The 18,277-nt window shown below is 41.9% G+C and overlaps 1 protein-coding gene across 5 annotated transcripts in view; it reads left to right on the top strand.

The window, feature by feature from the left end:
• The window catches only part of ANKRD44 (ankyrin repeat domain 44), a 319,460-nt gene that overhangs the window by 276,488 nt on the left and 24,695 nt on the right, over positions 1-18,277 (top strand). For all 5 annotated transcript variants that reach the window (XM_078071145.1, XM_078071141.1, XM_078071144.1 and 2 more), the window contains exons 17-20: positions 3,142-3,213; positions 12,374-12,575; positions 16,547-16,634; positions 17,647-17,764. In XM_078071145.1, the coding sequence (XP_077927271.1) occupies positions 3,142-3,213; positions 12,374-12,575; positions 16,547-16,634; positions 17,647-17,764 (480 nt within the window). The remainder of the gene's footprint in view (positions 1-3,141; positions 3,214-12,373; positions 12,576-16,546; positions 16,635-17,646; positions 17,765-18,277) is intronic.

Raw genomic sequence — 18,277 nt, 5'->3', positions numbered from 1 at the left:
AGAAGCTTTTGTTAGTGAGCAGGGCCTGCAGTCAGACCTGATGTCTGCTCCCAGCCCATGCTGGAGCCGCAGTCAGACTGGTATGTGTAGTGATCCTCCCCTCTCCCCAGGAAGGAGTCACTTTGATGTAGTACTGGCTCCTGTCAGGGCTGCTTGTGCACTGCCAGGTTTGTGGCACCTCTTTGGGTGGGCTCCGGGTAAGGACATATTGAAGGGGGCAGGTCTGGAGAAGAGCACTAGGGCAGGAGCAAGTTAGGTGGAAAATGTTGGCACAGAGTTGGTCAATGTGTCTAGGCTAGGGGACAAGGGAGGGAAATGATAACTGCCAACTCTTTTTTTCTTGGAATGGTCTTCTAAAAATCCCTGCCCCTCCAGCACATGCTCTGAGATTAGTAAATAAATCTTCCCTTGTATCCCAGGCATTTTTCAAACTGCTGATTCTGTGCTGTATCTCTGCTGGGCTATTTGTTGTGCTGTCTCTTTAAAGGCAGGACTCCGTTTCCTATTACTCTCCTGGCTCTCCCAGAGCTGAGCTCACTGATTTTTAAAGTTCCAGGTGGTAAGCCCCACTGAATGTAAGAACTCAAGAAATTAGGCCCCTCTGGTTTTCAAAGCCAAATGTTATGGGGATTCATCTTCCCTGTGCGGGTTCCCATGCCCAGGTGCTTGGTGTAATTTTCTGTTTCTCTCCCTTCTCTGTACCCCTATTGTTCCTCCCTCCCTCAAACAGTCCCACAGGTCCGTTTAGCTCCCAACCACATTTCTGCCCTTCCTACACAATTTGATGTGGCCTCTTCTCAATTCATAGCTGTGGAGAGTCTGTTCTGCCAATCTTTGGATCATTTTCTGCGTTATTTACACTGATGTGGGTGTTAACTAGTTGTATTGGGATGAGGTGAGCCTCGGAACTTCCTACTCCACCATTTTCCCCAGAAGTCCCTGTCCCACTTCTAATTTATTTAACCCATCTTTGTTGCTGTCTCTTTTTCTATTTTTTTTCATATAAACAGTGTTTTGATAAACTGCTGTTCACAGAGTCACTAATAGCCTTGTGTTGCCAAGCCCAGTGGTCAATTCTCAGGGCTCATTTTACTTGACCTATCAGGACTTCTGACATGGTTACTCATTATCTCATTGAAACTTTTTCTTCACTTGGTTTCCAGACCTCACACTTCCTGGTGTTCCTTCTAGTTCATCTGCTCAATCTGTCTCCCTGCTGACTCCCCCTCATCTTTCCAACTCTCTCCTTATCTCTCATCTCTGTTTACTTTACTCTCTTGCGCATCTCATCCAATCTTATGGATTTAAATACCTGAACTCCACACCCATGTGCCCAACAGCTGCTTGGTTAGCATGCACTTTTGGATGCCTTAAAAACATCTCAAACTTACCATTTCCAAAACCAAACTTTCATTCTTTCCTACTATGTATATTCCACCTTTGTTCTTTTCCATCTCAGTTCATGGAACTGCCATCCTTCCATTTGCATAGGACAAAATCCTGGGAGTCATCCTTGACTTCTCGCTTTCTCTTACGTTCATGTTCAACCAATCCATCAAGAAATCCTGTTGATTCTACCTCCAAAAATATCTACAATCCAACTACTTCTCTCCATCCCTACTGCTCTCCACAGCTTTAAGCCACTGTTATTTCTCTCTTAGACTATTGCCCCAGTTTCTCTCTGTGCCCTCCCTAGAGTCTAAAAGTTAGAACATGTCATCTCTCTGCTCAAAACACACCAGTGACATTCCATCTCAGGATGAGAAGTCAAAATTCTTACAGCAACCCAGAAGGCTCTTGATGACACTCCCACCCCCACTGCCACCATCTCTCTTTCCTTTCCTGTCATTCTCGTCCTTGCTCACTCTGCTCCAGCATCATGGATGTTCTTAAGCACACCTGTTCCAGAGGGACTTGGCAGTTGCTGGCCCCTCTGCTTGGAATGCTCCTTCCCCAGATGTCCACAAGGCTCTCTCATCACCCTCCAGAATTTTCTCAGCCAGTAAGATCTTCCCTGATCACCTATTTAAGTTCCAAACTGATCTCCCCTCTGGCCCTCTGAACCTTCCTCCCCTGTTTTCTAATTAACTCATAACTTCTTTCTTTTATTGCCTACCCTATGTCCCCCAAGAAAATTGATATTTTAATATATTATTTATTATTGAATCTTCAGTGTCTAGGCACATGGGTAATCATTCATCAAATATTCATTGAAGAATTTTCTTTATACATGCATCATTGTGCACTTGTCTCATTATTTATTGGGAATTAATTCCTAGGGTCAGAGGTATGTACAAATTGCCCAGAAAGGTTTTAACAATTTGTCCCCACCAAGAGTCCATGAGAATGTCTTTTTCCTGATACCTTCACCAGCATCATACCCTGGTCACACTATCCTTTCTGTTCCTTCAGCTCACCATGTTCATCCCCCCTTGATGCATTTGTACTCCCTTCTCCACAACTTCCTCCTCCAGAATACTCTCCTGACACACTTTTACTTGGTGTAATTCTTCTTATTATTTAGGTCTTACTTTAATTGTCACTTCCTTGAAGGGGACTTCCCTAATCATCAGCTGTTAAGTAACTTCCCAGTCATCCCCTATCACATCACCCTATTTTATTTTCATTATAGCATATGTCATCAGCAGATATTTTCTTATTTCTGTATTCATTTGTTTGTCTCTGATTTCCCTCCCTAGAATGTAAGCTCCATGAGAACAGGAGATTTATATGTCTCTTCCAACACTACCTCCAGTATATGTTTTTGATGATGGAATAAACACTAGGTATTATAATTTTTCATTATTACAATCTGCTGGGTGAAAAGTGGATTAAACATGAATTATTTTCCTGGATTGGTGAGGCTGAGCATCTTTCAAGTATGAAAGCCTTTTTTTATTAGCAAGTGCTGAGATGATCTAGAAGTTGAAAGATTCAGTTAGAGTACCTGTTTTAGATATGCCGTGTTTGATTTCTTATTTGTTTCGGATATGCTGCACCAGATTTCGTATATTGCTAAGTTGCGTTATTTTTTACATTTCCAAAGCCCCTTTTGCATTGATGTCAACATTAGTATCCTTAAAGGAGGATTTCTTCTGCAAATTTTACTCACGTACAAATGTTTTCTTTTTGTCTTCACAGCTTTTAGAAAGAACCAACAATGGTTTTGAAGACTCAGACTCCGGTGCTACCAAGAGTCCACTCCACTTAGCTGTAAGTGAGGTGCCTCGGGCGGCTTCCTCTGTTACAAAAAGTACCTAAGTGTTCCTAGAACTAGGCTGCTCTTAAAATGAAAGCATAGTAACACAATAATAACTAATAATGAAAGCAGTACATGGGTAAAGGCACAGGCTGCAGAAAGACTGACTCAAATTCCAATCCCAACTTCACCCACTGGTGACCTCAGACACATTACTTACCCCATCTGGGCCTCAGTTTCCCAACTGTAAAATGAGGGCAAAAGAAAGATAATTTTCTTAAAGGCTTTACCACAGTGTACATAATAAATGACGATTATACATTTTAACAATTTTTTAAAAGTATTACTACCTAGTAGTTAAATTTTAAAAATTGAGGAAATTTGAAGAACACATTTTGGCTTTAAAGATTTGATGTAGCCAACAATACATGAGTCTACAGCCTACCACAAAATCAACCAAATACCACAATTAAAAAGTTGTGAGCTATTTAAACACAAGCTTGTGAGAGCAAGATGAGCACATGCGTAATTGCAACTCTGCTTTTTCTGCCTGCACTTGAAATCGGGGTCTCGGAGGAGGTGTGAGGCTCTGGTTCTTGTACTGGATGAGATCTCAGAGTGGGGAGGAAGACTTATCCTGTCACCAGTAAGGCTTCCTCTCCACATCCCTAATCGAAGGGAAATGCAACAGCTCAGAGTGAGGATCCCCAAACTCTCCGTGGGGGTGACCGGGCCAACAAACTCACCCACCACTCTGTCTCAGCTGGTGTCCCGCTAGGAGTTGGTAGTCACCAGCTCTTCTCTAGGAGCCTCTGGGACTGACAGCCACACCCAGCAGTGGCAGCTCCCCCGTAGAAGGTGCTGCTGCAGCGTGAGGCCTCAGTGCACGACCGCAGCGATGGTGTTTGGGTGTCCCTGGAGGCTGACTGCTAAGAAGAGTGCAAAGGGGCTGGGTCTCTGAGTTCAACTGTTATGACAATCACTTATACCATCCAGTATAAGCACTTCTCAGTGTCATTCTGATGAGAAATTGAGATGGAGATTTTGTAGAACAGAAGAGAGTGTTTTGTTGATGGGCATATATATGTAGTCAGGCAAGGCGAGGGTATGACACCATCCCCTAAGGACTGGGATGAACTGGTCACACTGCATGGAGCCCCTGCTTCATCGCCAGTCTCCCTGCGTAGTCACCAGCACATCTGTTGAGCCCATTCACCACCCCGCCACACCCACCAACACATCCACTACACACCCACTCACACACACACACACACACACACACACACATTTTGAGTCCAGTGAAATTAGGCTAAAATGTGCATCAGTCTTTGTTCTAGAGATGGACTTAGAGTGGGAAAGGTGGATGGATAGTGGGATATTTGCATGTATAAAACTTCATGCCACTTGGCTCCTAGTACAGGTTGCTCTTAAGGTTGCTCCCTAGAATCTCTGCCTAACCCATCTACTGCACCTGGGGAAGGTACCCCAAAGCTGAGGGTTCACATACAGCATTAGCTGCCTCGAAAGAGGACTGTTTGAGGTGATCTCAGATAGAATCCTCATGCCCTTTGCAAGTGGGTTTGGTTGCATTGCCATACCTGCTCATAATCTGAGAAGAGACTTTCTTAGCTTCCCCCAAATTCTGTCATCTCTCATTCCTTTTTTTCTTTTTCCAAAAATTATGGTTGAGTGCTTACTGTGTGCCAGTTGCTCTGCTAAGATCTGTGGGATTCTGGTCGTGTAAAGACAGGGTAGCATGTTATCACTGGCGAGAACTGGGCATTTGGCAGTCCTGCAGCTGGCAGGCGCCTGGGCAGTACACCCAGAGAGGAGGCCCCAGCCCCCAGTCTTCCCATTAACAACTCGCCTAGACATGGTTTTCCCACCTGTAAATGAAAAGGAGTAAGTTAAGGACCCCCAAACCCTGTCTCATTTGTAAATTTATTTGTTTTTTGTATGGTCTTGGCCAAATACCTAACCTCTTGTGTCTCAGTTTCCTCACCCGTAACATGAGGAGAATCGCAGTACCTCTGTCATGGGGCCATTGTGGGGATGGCATGAGCGAATGCGCGTAAAGTGGTTAGAACAGTGCCTGGCACACAGGTGCAATCAGCTAGCTTCATCCTCACTAATGCTAACGTATCATTCTTTCATTTGACATATACCGACTGTGAGTGTGCTAAGCATGTGTTCGGCAGCTGGAGAGGTTGCGGTAAACACCTAGCCTCTGTCCTTGTAGAGTTTCCAGTCTAGGAGAGAAATAGGCAAGTAAATATATAACATGCCAGATGGTAGGAAGTGCTGCCCGTGCTACAAATGGGACCAGTAAGATGCACTGAGGTGGCAGATGAGGCTCAACTTTTTATAGCATAGAATCTCACATTTGAACAGAGACCTTAAGAGCTACCCATGTTGATATCTGACAGAAGAGTGTTCTGGGCAGAGTCCAGAAGTGCAGAGTCCCTGGAGGTAAGGGCATGCTTGGCGTGGTCCCAGAATAGCAGAGTGGGGAAGGGAGAGTGGTAGGGGATGGGGTGGGACATGTCCTGGAGGGGGCGGGGAGTCAGGGGAGGGCCTCCTACTCCGTTGTAAGAACTTCAACTTTTACTCTGAGCAAATTAGAAAACCATTTGGAGGAATTTGAAGAAACAGATGATATGATATGACTTTTGTTTGAAAAGGATCACTTTAGCTTCTGTGTTGAGTTTACTTTGTAAGGGAACAAAAACAGAAGCAAGATAACCAGGAAGTGTTGATGATGATGATGAGGATGAGGACGACGATGACTTTGACCAGGGTGACGATGACTTTGACCAGGGTGATAGCAGTGGATGAATTTTAAAACTATGTTATTCTTGCCCTCTAAATGCTAACACCTTTAAAAAATTATTATTTGCTTTAAGAACCCTGCAAGTATGCCCATCACCCTCTCCAGGGACCTCTGTGGCAATTAACTTGATAAAAACCCAAGGCACATTATTTCTTCTGTGGTTGAATTCTAGCAATGAAATAGAACCAGATGCCCCCAAACCTTGACTGCCACAAGAAACCTGACCTGCCTTGAGTTACTATTTCCTGGCTGAATGCTTCAAGTCTCCAGGGTTATCAACCCAGTGAATTTCATAAACATTTCATCCACTTGACAAAATTAAATCAAGAAACAAGGCTATGCAAATGAAAGGCTCCAGCTGTCAAGATTTCCAGACGGACCCATTGTTTCGTGGATTCTGTTGAGATCCCAAATTCTTTTTCCTCGTTGCCCTCAGTTCCTATCTAAAAAGTTCAAAGAAATTAGTTGTGTTTAAGACATATTTAAGTGACCTAACGATATATTTTTTAATAAAGATTTTTCAGAAAGCAAATTTAAACTATTTGATTGCTACCTCTGTAAAGGTTTGAACTGGGTTGTCTATTGAAAGCCGAACTATTCCGTGCTTTTGAACCAGCATATTTGTTCTTTTCTGTGATTACCTCCTCTTTTAGTTATTTCAGAAATTATTGGTGAAACTACCTATTAATTAGCTAGTTTAGGATGGAACTAGAGGAATAGGGCAATTTTCATCATGTACTGCTGACATGAGAAAGGTCTCCTTTCCTGCCTACTTGAGCCTCCTTCAAAGAGTTTAAAGCTTTATTGATACATTTTTATATACTCCAAGAACCGTATACCTGCCCTAAGACAGAATCTTGCATTTAACCCTAAAATAGAATTCCATATCACATGTTCCTTTGTTTCCAGGTTAAGCTCTAAAGTGTGGCAATAAGTGAAAGTTCTTGTCTAATCAAAGTTACTTTCATTATTCCCCTTAAATTGCCCTTAAAGTTGAGTGTACATAGTTTATGTCTTCGATTCTGTGGGGTAATGTTTTTGCATGCTAAAATTCAAGCTAGACTGGGGGAGAAATGAAAGGAATTCTATGGGTAAATCTGGCCTTTGAACCATTCTGTCTTTAAGATAATTTAAAGTGCCTGATAGAGAAGAAAGTGTGGGTTGGAATTCTGAAGATATCCTAATTACCAGCAGGGTCACTCCATCTTTTTTTTTAATTATTATTAAGCCTCTAAATTTAACACAGGCTGATGGATTTATTTTTTGTGGTGAGGATTAAAGAAGAAAGTGTGGGGATAAGTTTAACACCTAGCTTAAGTGCCTTGTAATGTGACTCCGCTGTTCTGAAAAGAGCTGATTCCTTCACGCTGGCTTCCTTCCTACGTACATTTCTCTTTCCCCTGTGTCTTCTCTTTATTAAATCTAAATATGTTAGCCCACATGTTTTGTAGATACGCATGCAATTTATAAGTAGCTGATTCTATTTTCCTAGGCTAAGTCATACAGATGGAAATTAAAATGTTTACTATCTTTGTCATAATAGTTAACTGGCACTGAAGGAACCAGCATTTGCAGATGACATCTAGACGCTGCTGTTATCTACGGGGGATTCATTTCTCTTTGGTGTGAAGTCAGGATTCCCATATAAGCGAATCAGTTGCTACCATTACACTTTATTATTTTTTTTTATTATGTTATGTTAGTCACCATACAGTACCTCATTAGTTTTGGATGTAGTGTTCCATGATTCATTGTTTGCATATAACACTCAGTGCTCATTGCAACACATGCCCTCCTTAATACCCATCACCAGGTTAACCCATCCCCCCATCTCCATCCCCTCTAAAACCCTGTTTGTTTCCCAGAGTCCATAGTCTCTCATGGTTTGTCTCCCCCTCTGACTCCCCCCCTTCATTTTTCCCTTCCTTCTCCTAATGTCCTCCATGCTATTCCTTATGTTCCACAAATAAGTGAAACCATATGATAATTGCCTTTCTCTGCTTGACTTATTTCACTTAGCATAATCCCCTCCAGTTCCATCCATGTTGATGTAAAAGTTGGGCATTCATCCTTTCTGATGGCTGAGTAATATTCCATTGCATATATGGACCACATCTTTATCCATTCGTCTGTTGAAGGGCATCTCGGCTCCTTCCACAGTTTGGCTATTGTGGACATTGCTGCTGTGAACATTGGGGTGCATATGGCCCTTCTTTTCACTACATCTGTGTCTTTGGGGTAAATACCCAGTAGTGCAATTGCTGGGTCATAGGGTAGCTCTATTTTTAACTTTTTGAGGAACCTCCACACTGTTTTCCAAAGTGGCTATACCAACTTGCATTCCCACCAACAGTGTAAGAGGGTTCCCCTTTCTGCACAACCTCTCCAACCTCTCCTTGTCAATTTCTGCCATTCTAACTGGTGTAAGGTGGTATCTCAATGTGGTTTTTATTTGAATTTCCCTGATGGCTAATGATGTTGAACATTTTTTCATGTGTCTGTTAGCCATTTGTATGTCTTCTTTGGAGAAGTGTCTGTTCATGTCTTCTGCCCATTTTTTTGCTACCATTACACTTTAAAATGAGAAGTATTATACAAAGTCAGTTTTCAAATAAGTCACAGATAAGCCCAGAGTAAAGTGAGATAGGCTGATTTACACCCTGATGTAGAGACTGCTAGTACCACAGCTTTTTAGCAGAGGATAGGTCCTCCCAAGTTGGCCTAAAATCCCCTATGGTCAGTTGATAATGGCTGAAACTGGGTGCTGGGTATATAGGAACTCATTACACTCTCCTCTTCTCTTTGTACAAGTTCGAAATTTCATATAATCAAGTGATCTTGGACAAATTAATTAACGGTGCTTGTTTTGTTTTGTCATCAGTAAAAAGAATGTTTGCATAGATAAATAGCTGCTACTTAAAAATATATTTCTAAATATATATATGTACATATATATGTATATATTTCTCCTACTAATACTAATAAATGATAATAATAGCCATTATATTAAGTCATTTATTCACCAAATAATGGTTGAGTGTCTACTATGCCCTGGGCATGATTTAGGGTACAACAGTGAGCAATACACATGAAGTGCCTTCAACCACAGAAGATAAACAAACCAACAGATAAGTAACAGATATCAAGTGGTAATAAGTGCTGTAAAGATAACATAAAGCAGGGTAAGTGGGTTGGAGAGTGTCTGGTAGTATGCTGAGGTGGAGGGTGGAGCGCTGATTTTTGCCTCTGAAAAACCTCCAGATAAGGTGATATTGGAAGCAGAAGTCCCAGGAGAGCCACGTGGCCCTCAGGGAAAAGAGCTTTTCAGACAGGAAATAGGAAGTACAGATGCAGCGGCATCTGGCCGGCTCAGTCAGAGGAGATGCGACTCTTGATCTTGGGGTCGTGAGTTCGAGCTCCACACTGGGTGTAGAGCTTACTAAAAAAACAAACAAACTTTGAAAAAGAAAGAGAGAGAGAGAAGATGCAATAGCAAAGGAAGAAAGGAAAAGAAAAGAAAAGATGCAATAGCCCGGAGGAGGAAATGTATCTATTTAACCATGGGGTAGGAGGAGGGGTTAGTGTGGTTGAACAGAGTGAGTGAGGAGGCATGCTGATGATCAGGGTAGAAGGAGGCCTAATCCTGAGGACCTGAATGGTTTGGGATTTTATTATCAAGGAAGGAAGGAGCCATTGACTAGTTTTCATCAAGGACTGGTATGTCCAACTTGGGTTTTAAGAGAGCTCATCTGGAGGCTGTGTGAGTAATAGATTGCAGTGGGGCAAGGATGGAAAGGAAGGCCCTTGCCTTAATCCTGGCAAAAGAGGATGGTGCTATAGCGAGAACTGGGTCAATTCTGGACATATTTTAAAGAAAGAGCAGAGATGATGGCGTGTTGAGGGCTGCTGCTAGCCACACCGCACCTGTGTGTGAATTAGACCAGGGATGTGGGGGTAGATGTTTTCCTGCCAGGGGCCAGAGAACCTGATGACACCACTGTGTGGTTAGCAAGAGGGGTCCCTTGCTCTCAGCAGACACATCCCTGTACAGGGCATGGCCAGGCTAGGATGGGGAGCCAGAGGCTATTTTCAACACCCACTTGCCGTAGTGTCCCAGAGCCCTTGTATAGGACTACAACCCTGGGCTTAAGAGGGAAGATAAAGACGACTCCAAAGTTTTGGGCCTGAGCAACTAGAGGTATAGCCTTACCACTTACTAAGATGGAAGAGGCTGCAGCTGGAGCAGGTTTGAGGAAGGAAATTAAGAATTTGGTTTGGGACATGTTAAGCTTGAGATGCATATATTCAAGTGGAAATATCAATAGGCAGTTGAATATACAAGTCTAGAAGTAAAAGGAGAAGTTAGAAATGGGATATTGAGATTCATCAGCATGTGAATTATTATACTGCATATTATAGGTAATATATATGTTTACTACATAATATATAATAACCATAATCACTCACAAAATAATGTAAAGAGAAAGTATTAAAACAATTCCTATCAGTACTCTTAAATTCTATGGATCCTTTTATATTTAGTTTTTGGTATTATTGTTGTTAACATATACTTAGGAAAAATTCAAAGGATTTTTAAAAAGGTAGTAAGTCCATATACTCTTTATCTTCCATTTCTCGAGGTAGCCACCATTAACACTTTCTTTTGTATTCTAAAATTTTCTATGAATATAGAAATATACATAGATATAGATAGGTATATATCTAGATATATTTGCTTTTTATATACATGAGGTCATGCTATACGTACTGTCTGCAGTATAGTTTTTCAAAAAGTTTTTGATTGATTTTGTCAAATCACTCTTCACAAATGTCACACCATACTCCCAGCACAACAGAGCATGGATTGCTTTTTTCACCATGTCTTTTTTTTTTTAAGATTTTATTTATTTATTTGAGAGAGAGAGAGCATGAGCAGGGAGTGGGGGGGAGGCAGAGGGAGAAGCAGACTCTCCGCTGAGCAGGGAGACCAAGGGGGCTCAATCCCAGGACCCTGAGATCATGACCTGAGCCCAAGGCAGATGCTTAACCGACTGAGCCACCCAGGTGCCCCTGTCTTAACTAGTACTGGGACATGACCAAACTTATTCAGTGTCAATCTGGTAGTTGAAAAATAGTACCTTAAAAATTTACGTATTTCCTCCATATGTTCATTGGCCTTTCATATTTATTTTTCTGTAAGCTGTCTTTTCATGCCCTTTGTACATTTTCCTAAGTTTTAAAATGGTTTGTAAGAGCTTTTTGTGTATGAGAGATATTGATCTTTTGTCTGTGCTAAGCTTCTTTTCAAATATGTTGTGCCTCGAGTAATCGCTACGGTGGGAAAGCAGAAGGTGCAGCTGACATAAGAGGGGGAGCCTGGCTGCTGAGGACACCGGGGGCAGGTCTTCTCTGTGTCTCCTTCTTTACTTCCTTCTCCTTCCTCAGTTCCCCCCCTCCTATCCTTGGCCCTCTTCTCTCTTTTATTTCCCATGTCCTTTGCCTTGTGTGTGCACATACATTTTTTTACCTTATAGACTTAATGAAAATTATCTCTCAGTCTTTCGATTTTCTGTCTTAGTAGTGGGAAGCCTCTTAACCTAACATAGCATGGGACCTCATAATAGGCCTGAACTTGGTGCTGGTACACAGAATATATTTCCATAATTGTGTCTATGTTTAATGATAATCAATGGGAGAAGTAAAGGAGAAAGGAGGAGGCATCCACTGTGTCCAGGATATTATGGAAAGCCTGTGTGAATTTATCTTTTATCTTCCCTGGGAGGCAGCTTTTATTGCTCTCATTTTATAGATGAGAAAACAAACTCTAAGTGAAATTAAGAAACTTGCCTGGGGTCCCATGCTTAGAAATTAAAATGTTGGGCTGTAACAGATCTGTATGCTTCTGATGAATTACCAAGTCCACATTGTTCTTAGTGATTTTTTTTCCTCTAGGTTTAACAGAAAAGTCTCCCCCAGAATATTCTGATTGTGTCAGTATGTTTAGGAGTGAACTGATAGAAGATTATATTAATTCATTCAGCTGGTAATCTGTATTAGATTATTAGATTGATAGATATAAATATAAGAATATAGTACCTTTGGAGCAAATTCTCTGACAAACAAGAAAGAACATGAAGAAATTCCTATGTAGCTGTGAAGCTTGTGCATTCTAATTTTTCAGTCTGACTCTCCGGTTTGTCTATTTCAGTAATTATCCCCAGCATTTTTCTGATGTGCCCTTTGAAGTGGTCCCCAACTGTGACCTGGGAGGCTCAGCCCCTCATGTGGGTTGTTGTGGGGTTTGAGGTGAGCGAGCATTTGAGTGGTTGGTTTCTTCTTTGCAGGCCTACAATGGGCACCATCAGGCCTTGGAAGTCCTTCTGCAGTCGCTGGTGGACCTGGACATCAGGGATGAGAAAGGCCGCACTGCTCTGGACCTGGCTGCCTTTAAGGGACACACAGAATGTGTGGAAGCACTTATCAATCAGGGCGCATCCATCTTTGTGAAAGACAATGTCACCAAAAGAACCCCACTTCATGCCTCAGGTGGGTCTTGTCAAGAGTCTGGTTGCAAGTCTAAGAAAAAGGATGACAGCATTTTCTTTCATTCCAACTTTTCAAGTATCAATTTTCTTTCTACATCAACTATGCCTACACTCTTCCAAAATGCTTTTGGCCTACTATCTGCTTGAAGAGGATTAGTGTTCTATAGCCAGAAAGACTCTGGCCTTCTTCTTTCAGAGCAGTTTTAGGTTCACAGCAAAATTGAGAGGAAGATATAGTGATTTTCTATATACTTCCTGTCTCCCTCCACCCCGCCCCCACACACATGCATAGCCTTCCCCATTGTCAGTAACCCTCACTAGAGTGTTTCATTTGTTACAATTGATAAACCTCCATTGACCCATCATAATCATTGAAAGTCCATAGTTTACGTTAGGATCCATTCTTGGTGCTATACCTTCTGTGAATTTGGGCAAATGTATGATGACATGGATCCAGCATGATAGTATCATACAAAGTAAGATGTTATAAACACTGCCCTAAAAATCCTCTGCGCTCTATCTTGCCATCTTAACTCAGGAGAGAGTTCAGAACTTTGACCAATGGCTACCACAAAACTTCCTAAAGAGGAGGCAAGGTGTAATGTGATCTTCAAATGAGTTACACAGACAGAATCACACAGCATTTTAAAGCATAAAATTAATGATTTTTTTCACAGCTATTTCATAAAAAGTGTCATCAGACAGCAGTCTAATTGGTACATCATTCTGCCAGTCTAAATGACGCTTCTTAGCTTTTGCTCTGATGCTGATTCTTGATGCATCATGTGTTAAAATAAAGACTCTTAAAAAGTGTTATGTATATATCAAAGAGTAAGTAATTTGACTTTTTGGGACTTTTCTCCAATATACATAAAATAAAATTCTGTCAAGACATTTCTGGATGTATACACAGATACAAAAGTAATGTGGAAGAATCTCTAGCTCAGCTGAGGCATAAATACCTTTGGGTCAGGAATTCAATGATACCAGCCTTTGATCAGGATAGTAGATACTGGCTCATAAAGAGAAATAACTATCTTATTCAGACCATGAAATAATGGGTGGATTGGGAAACAAGGAGTAAAGACAGCTTTTCAAAAAGACTTTATGATTCTTGTTACTTGGAAAAAAATGTTAGGTCTTGTGAAACTATTTCCATGTATATATCCGTGAATTTCCAAACCACTGAAGAAAAGCAATATAGAGCTTGAAAAAACATGGTGTTGCCTAATTATCTGGAAGTGATTGTTCCTGGAAAAAAACTTTAGCCATGAGGTCAGTAATGGTTGGTATGGTTAAATTATAAATTCTCATTTCCCATCACACTTTGTGTTTTTGGTATTCTTGATATAATTATTATAAAGTATCATTGTGAAGTTTGGTATTCTAGGCACTCTTGGTATTATTATAAAGTTCAAATTTAGTTCTCCTTCTTAAAGATTAGTTGTATATTATTATGGCAAGCATTCTGCTTTAGGTACGATGTACAGTATTTCCTGACAATTACAAGAGGCCTACTTTGATTGTGGAAAATTGTCCTTGTAAACAGGTAAACAATGAGGGATAATCATTGTCACGCATTTGCCACTGGGATATAGGTTGTGGTCCAATGGAGCCCCCTGGTGGTCAAGACGACTCACTCCTCTTGGATTTCCCTCCTGTCATTCAGTAAAGAGACGCAGGCTGTTATTTGACTATTCTCCACAAAATGTCTGCTGTGCAGAAGCTTTAGCTTGCGCTTCCGGAATCTCTTCCAGTTTGAGAGGGCAGTTTTTTGTTTGTTTGTTTGTTTGTTTCAAATCCTGGGAGTACGGTGAGGGGCAGGAGCCGGGACGGATATTAGAGGTTTTGGCACAGATAGTTGCAGGGGCAGTTGTAGGCTTTGAGCAGCATGATAAATGGCTGTCACTCACAGCCAGGGAGAGACTGAGCGGGTGGAGACAAAGCTGGAGTGGGCAGGGCACGGCCAAAGGAGATGTTAGCAGCTGGGGAAGATGTCGTGTGTGGGAAGCGAATGAGAATTCTAGTTTTGCTACACTTTTACGATAGAAGGGGAATTATAATTACCCGAGGGCTAAGTTTAGAATCTACTGGACACCACCCCACACCCTGCCAACAGAACAAAATAAAACAAAAACAAAACACCACCTTAGAAATGGGTTTGTTCTCCAGCATACTTAGATGATTTTACTCTCTTTTTCTGCGTAGCCAAAAATCAAGCATCTTTGGAACTGTTATTTTTTTCCCTTTGGAACTATTATGATTATGAGTATTTAAAGAATATCAAATTGATATCGGAAGAGGAATCAGTGAAAATACACTATACCGGCACTTTCATGACCCCATTGTCTGTAGTATTTAGCTATCAGTCCTCTGCTAATCATTCCCTTTTAAGCATACATTACATTCTTGCATATTTTACCAGTGGTAATAGATTTAACGTAATTTTTAAAACAAAACAACAGCAACAGCAGTATATTGCCTGTACTCCAGGCCACAAAATTTCCTCCTGAGATACATAAATGGAACATTGCTGAATGAGCTGAATGCAGTGGTCTACACAATGTGGGCATTATTCCTGTAGTTAATTTGAGCTGTGTTGATGAATGTGAGCTAATTCTAATATGCATTGTCCCTGGAAAGCATGTCGTTATTAAATTAGCATTCTCTCACGACCGGCGTGCAATAAAAAGAACTGTAAAACGCAGCTCTTAGAAGAGCCTTTATCAGCCTAACATAGCTGCATCTATTCCCTTCTCTCTCCACAGCCATAACGAGGTAAAAGCAATGTGTTTTATGGTGTTCTCATTGTTCAGAAAGGAGAGAAGGTCACGTTTGGAATTTTAAACATATTTGTTCTCATCCTACTCCCTCAGTGGAAGGCCGTGTTTTTTGTAAGGCTGTGGGTTCCATTCAACAAGCTAGCGGAAAATACCTTAGCCCAGCAGATTATCATCCCAGGAGGCTTGCTTCCCAGCCCTGGAGGCACCACCACTCCCCAGCGTAGCATCTTGCCTGGTGCGCACTAGGCCATGACCTTGTATTTGGCCCCAGCGGTCAAGGCCAACATTAGGGCTAGCTTTCCTGCCCGTGGGCAGCCCCCGCTAGAGTGAGAAGGGGCATGGGGAGGACGGGGCAGCGCCTGGGAAGGGGCGAGGTGGGCGCCCCAGTCACAGCTTGGCCAGGGACAGAACGGAGGGGCCGGAGGGGACAGGAGGTGGCAGCCACAGGAGACCCCGGAAAGCAGAGAAACCGTGGGCTGTAGTTTGAGGAGCTCCCGGGCAGAGTTGTCCCGCAGCCTCAGGGGGCGCATCTGTGAGTCTCCTGGGAGCTGCTGGTCAGTCAAGGAGCAGTAAGCCGAGGGCCTGCATACACCTTTCCGGTGTGAGGTCTTGCTTCAAGTCACCGCTAATGAATCAGAACTATTGCTCCAATGTCTACCTCCAAATGTAAAGTGACTGGGAGAAAAAAAAGGCAGGACCTGTTTGCGTCTCCCTTCCTCCTCTCCTCTGCTCCCCTCTTCCCTCCTCTCCTCCCATCCTGTTCTGCTCCCCTGTTTTGCCTCTTCTCCCATCCCTTCTTTTTAAAAAGGGCTGGAGGCAGGCTGGACACGGGATTATACAGAATTGGGTGACTCTCTTAGAAGAACACAAAGATTAAGCTGAACATTCAGGAGAGGTTATCAGTCCCAAATGAGAAGGTAAGAAAGGACATCATTTTTCAGGAATAAACTCTCAATACAGGAGCCAGGAAAAAGTTAGGTGAGGATCAAAGTGCCCTGATGGGAAGAAAGGGGAAGAAGAATTGGTGAACAACACGAAATCTCGCCCAGCAGCTAGTACGAACTGGAAACCTGGGGATAGCTGTCAGCAGCATTGAAAACGACTGATTTGAAGTCCAAATAAATTTTACTGTGAAGCGATTTGTGTAGTGCTGGTCTGTTAAAAGAATGTCCATTATTTTCTTTTTCAGTAATTAATGGTCACACACTGTGTTTGCGGCTATTACTAGAAATTGCAGACAACCCAGAAGCAATTGATGTGAAAGATGCCAAAGGACAGTAAGTGTTCTTAAACTGGGCCTGGGGTTGGCATTTCAATCACAACAGGTAATTGGTTAATTTTGTTAAACAGCTAGGAGGGTTGATGGCTGAATTCTAGTTTGGTATATATTTGGGTGAAATTCATAGTTGAGAGCCCTAGAATAAGGAGGGGGCTTTGTGCTAGAGTATATATCCAAGAGAAGTATGGGAAGGGGCATATCTTGATGACAAAGAGCCAACTTTTTATGTCTGTGGCCATGATTCCTGGCCTTTCTTTCATTTTGTTTCTTCTTTGTATACACTTTTACCCTCTTCTGAAGCTGCTGCATTCCCATTTTGTAAATTAATTATGACAGTAGGACAGACCTCAAGAGGTTATCTCTATCATAAAAAAAAAAAAATCCTTCGTATTTTTATCATTTCTGAGTTTGTTTTTCCAAAGTATTTTCCATCTGTTAGCCCATCCCCCCACCTAATTTCCCTTACAAATAGGAAATGCAGCGCAAAAAACAAAGCAGGAGTGACTCACCCCAGATACATGAATTAGTGTCAGAGTTAGAACGAGAACCTCACCTCCCGGATCCCAACACTCTGTTGTTTTTTTTTCCTCTGGCCTTGTCAGGCTTTTCTTTGCGGCAGTGAAGCTTTGATCAAATAAAATCTTGAGCAGAAGTTCAACATAGAAAACTATAAAGTAGAGCTGTAATGATAGGAGCAGGAGGGCCTCCTATCCCTGCTCAATGATTATTTGGTGAATGCTACACAGTTTTGAAAATGATGCGATCAACATGAACAATTTGTATTTTATCGTATTGATCATTCCATTGACACCCTTTCAGGTGGCCTTTAGAGACCAGGGACGGAGACGGCTTGTTCCATGCATCATACTAGCAAACTGGGGATGCTCAGAAAATATTAAGCAATTGTTGAGAGAGAGAGAGAGAAGAGAGAGGTGTCCTCCCTCTGGAAGTGATGGGTGTTTGTTTTCCCTGATCTTCTTTTTTAAAGCCTGATTTATTCCTCCGCCTAGAACCCCGCTGATGCTCGCGGTAGCGTACGGACACATTGATGCTGTTTCACTGTTACTTGAAAAGGAAGCCAATGTAGACGCTGTTGACCTCATGGGCTGCACAGCTTTACACAGAGGGGTATGTGCATCTTCCTCAGCTTCAGTGAAGCAGTTTTGTAGTGAGCTTGTTTCCCCCTCCCCCCCCATATGAAGTTTTAGTAAAAAGAATGTTTTGCTAAGATAAGTAATTAATCTCAGTCAGTCAAAAAGAAATTACAGGGGTACCTGGCTGGCTCAGTCGGTAGAGCATGCAACTCTTGATCTTGGGGTCATGAGTTGGAGCCCCACGTCGAGTATAGAGATGACAAAAAAGAAAGAAAGAAATGACAAAATCTTTTGCAAAGGTAAAATAATGGCAGGTACTCTTAGGTCCTGCTTTTCAGATTTCATGTTAGATTGTGATAATAGATACATGAACACCTGCTGTTGGTAGAATTGGTTCTGTTTTGTGATTATACGCACATCATAGAAAATTTGCAAAAAAAAAATTTTTAAGGCTCAAAGAAGAAAGTCACAGTCACCGGTAATCTTACCCCCTGGAGATAACTACTTTTTGGTGTATGTATCACCAGTCTTTTTTTGCTGTATATGG

Source organism: Halichoerus grypus, chromosome 4 (genome assembly GCF_964656455.1).
Source record: "Halichoerus grypus chromosome 4, mHalGry1.hap1.1, whole genome shotgun sequence".
Taxonomy (NCBI): domain Eukaryota; kingdom Metazoa; phylum Chordata; class Mammalia; order Carnivora; family Phocidae; genus Halichoerus; species Halichoerus grypus.
This window is presented reverse-complemented; position numbering and strand designations above follow the sequence as displayed.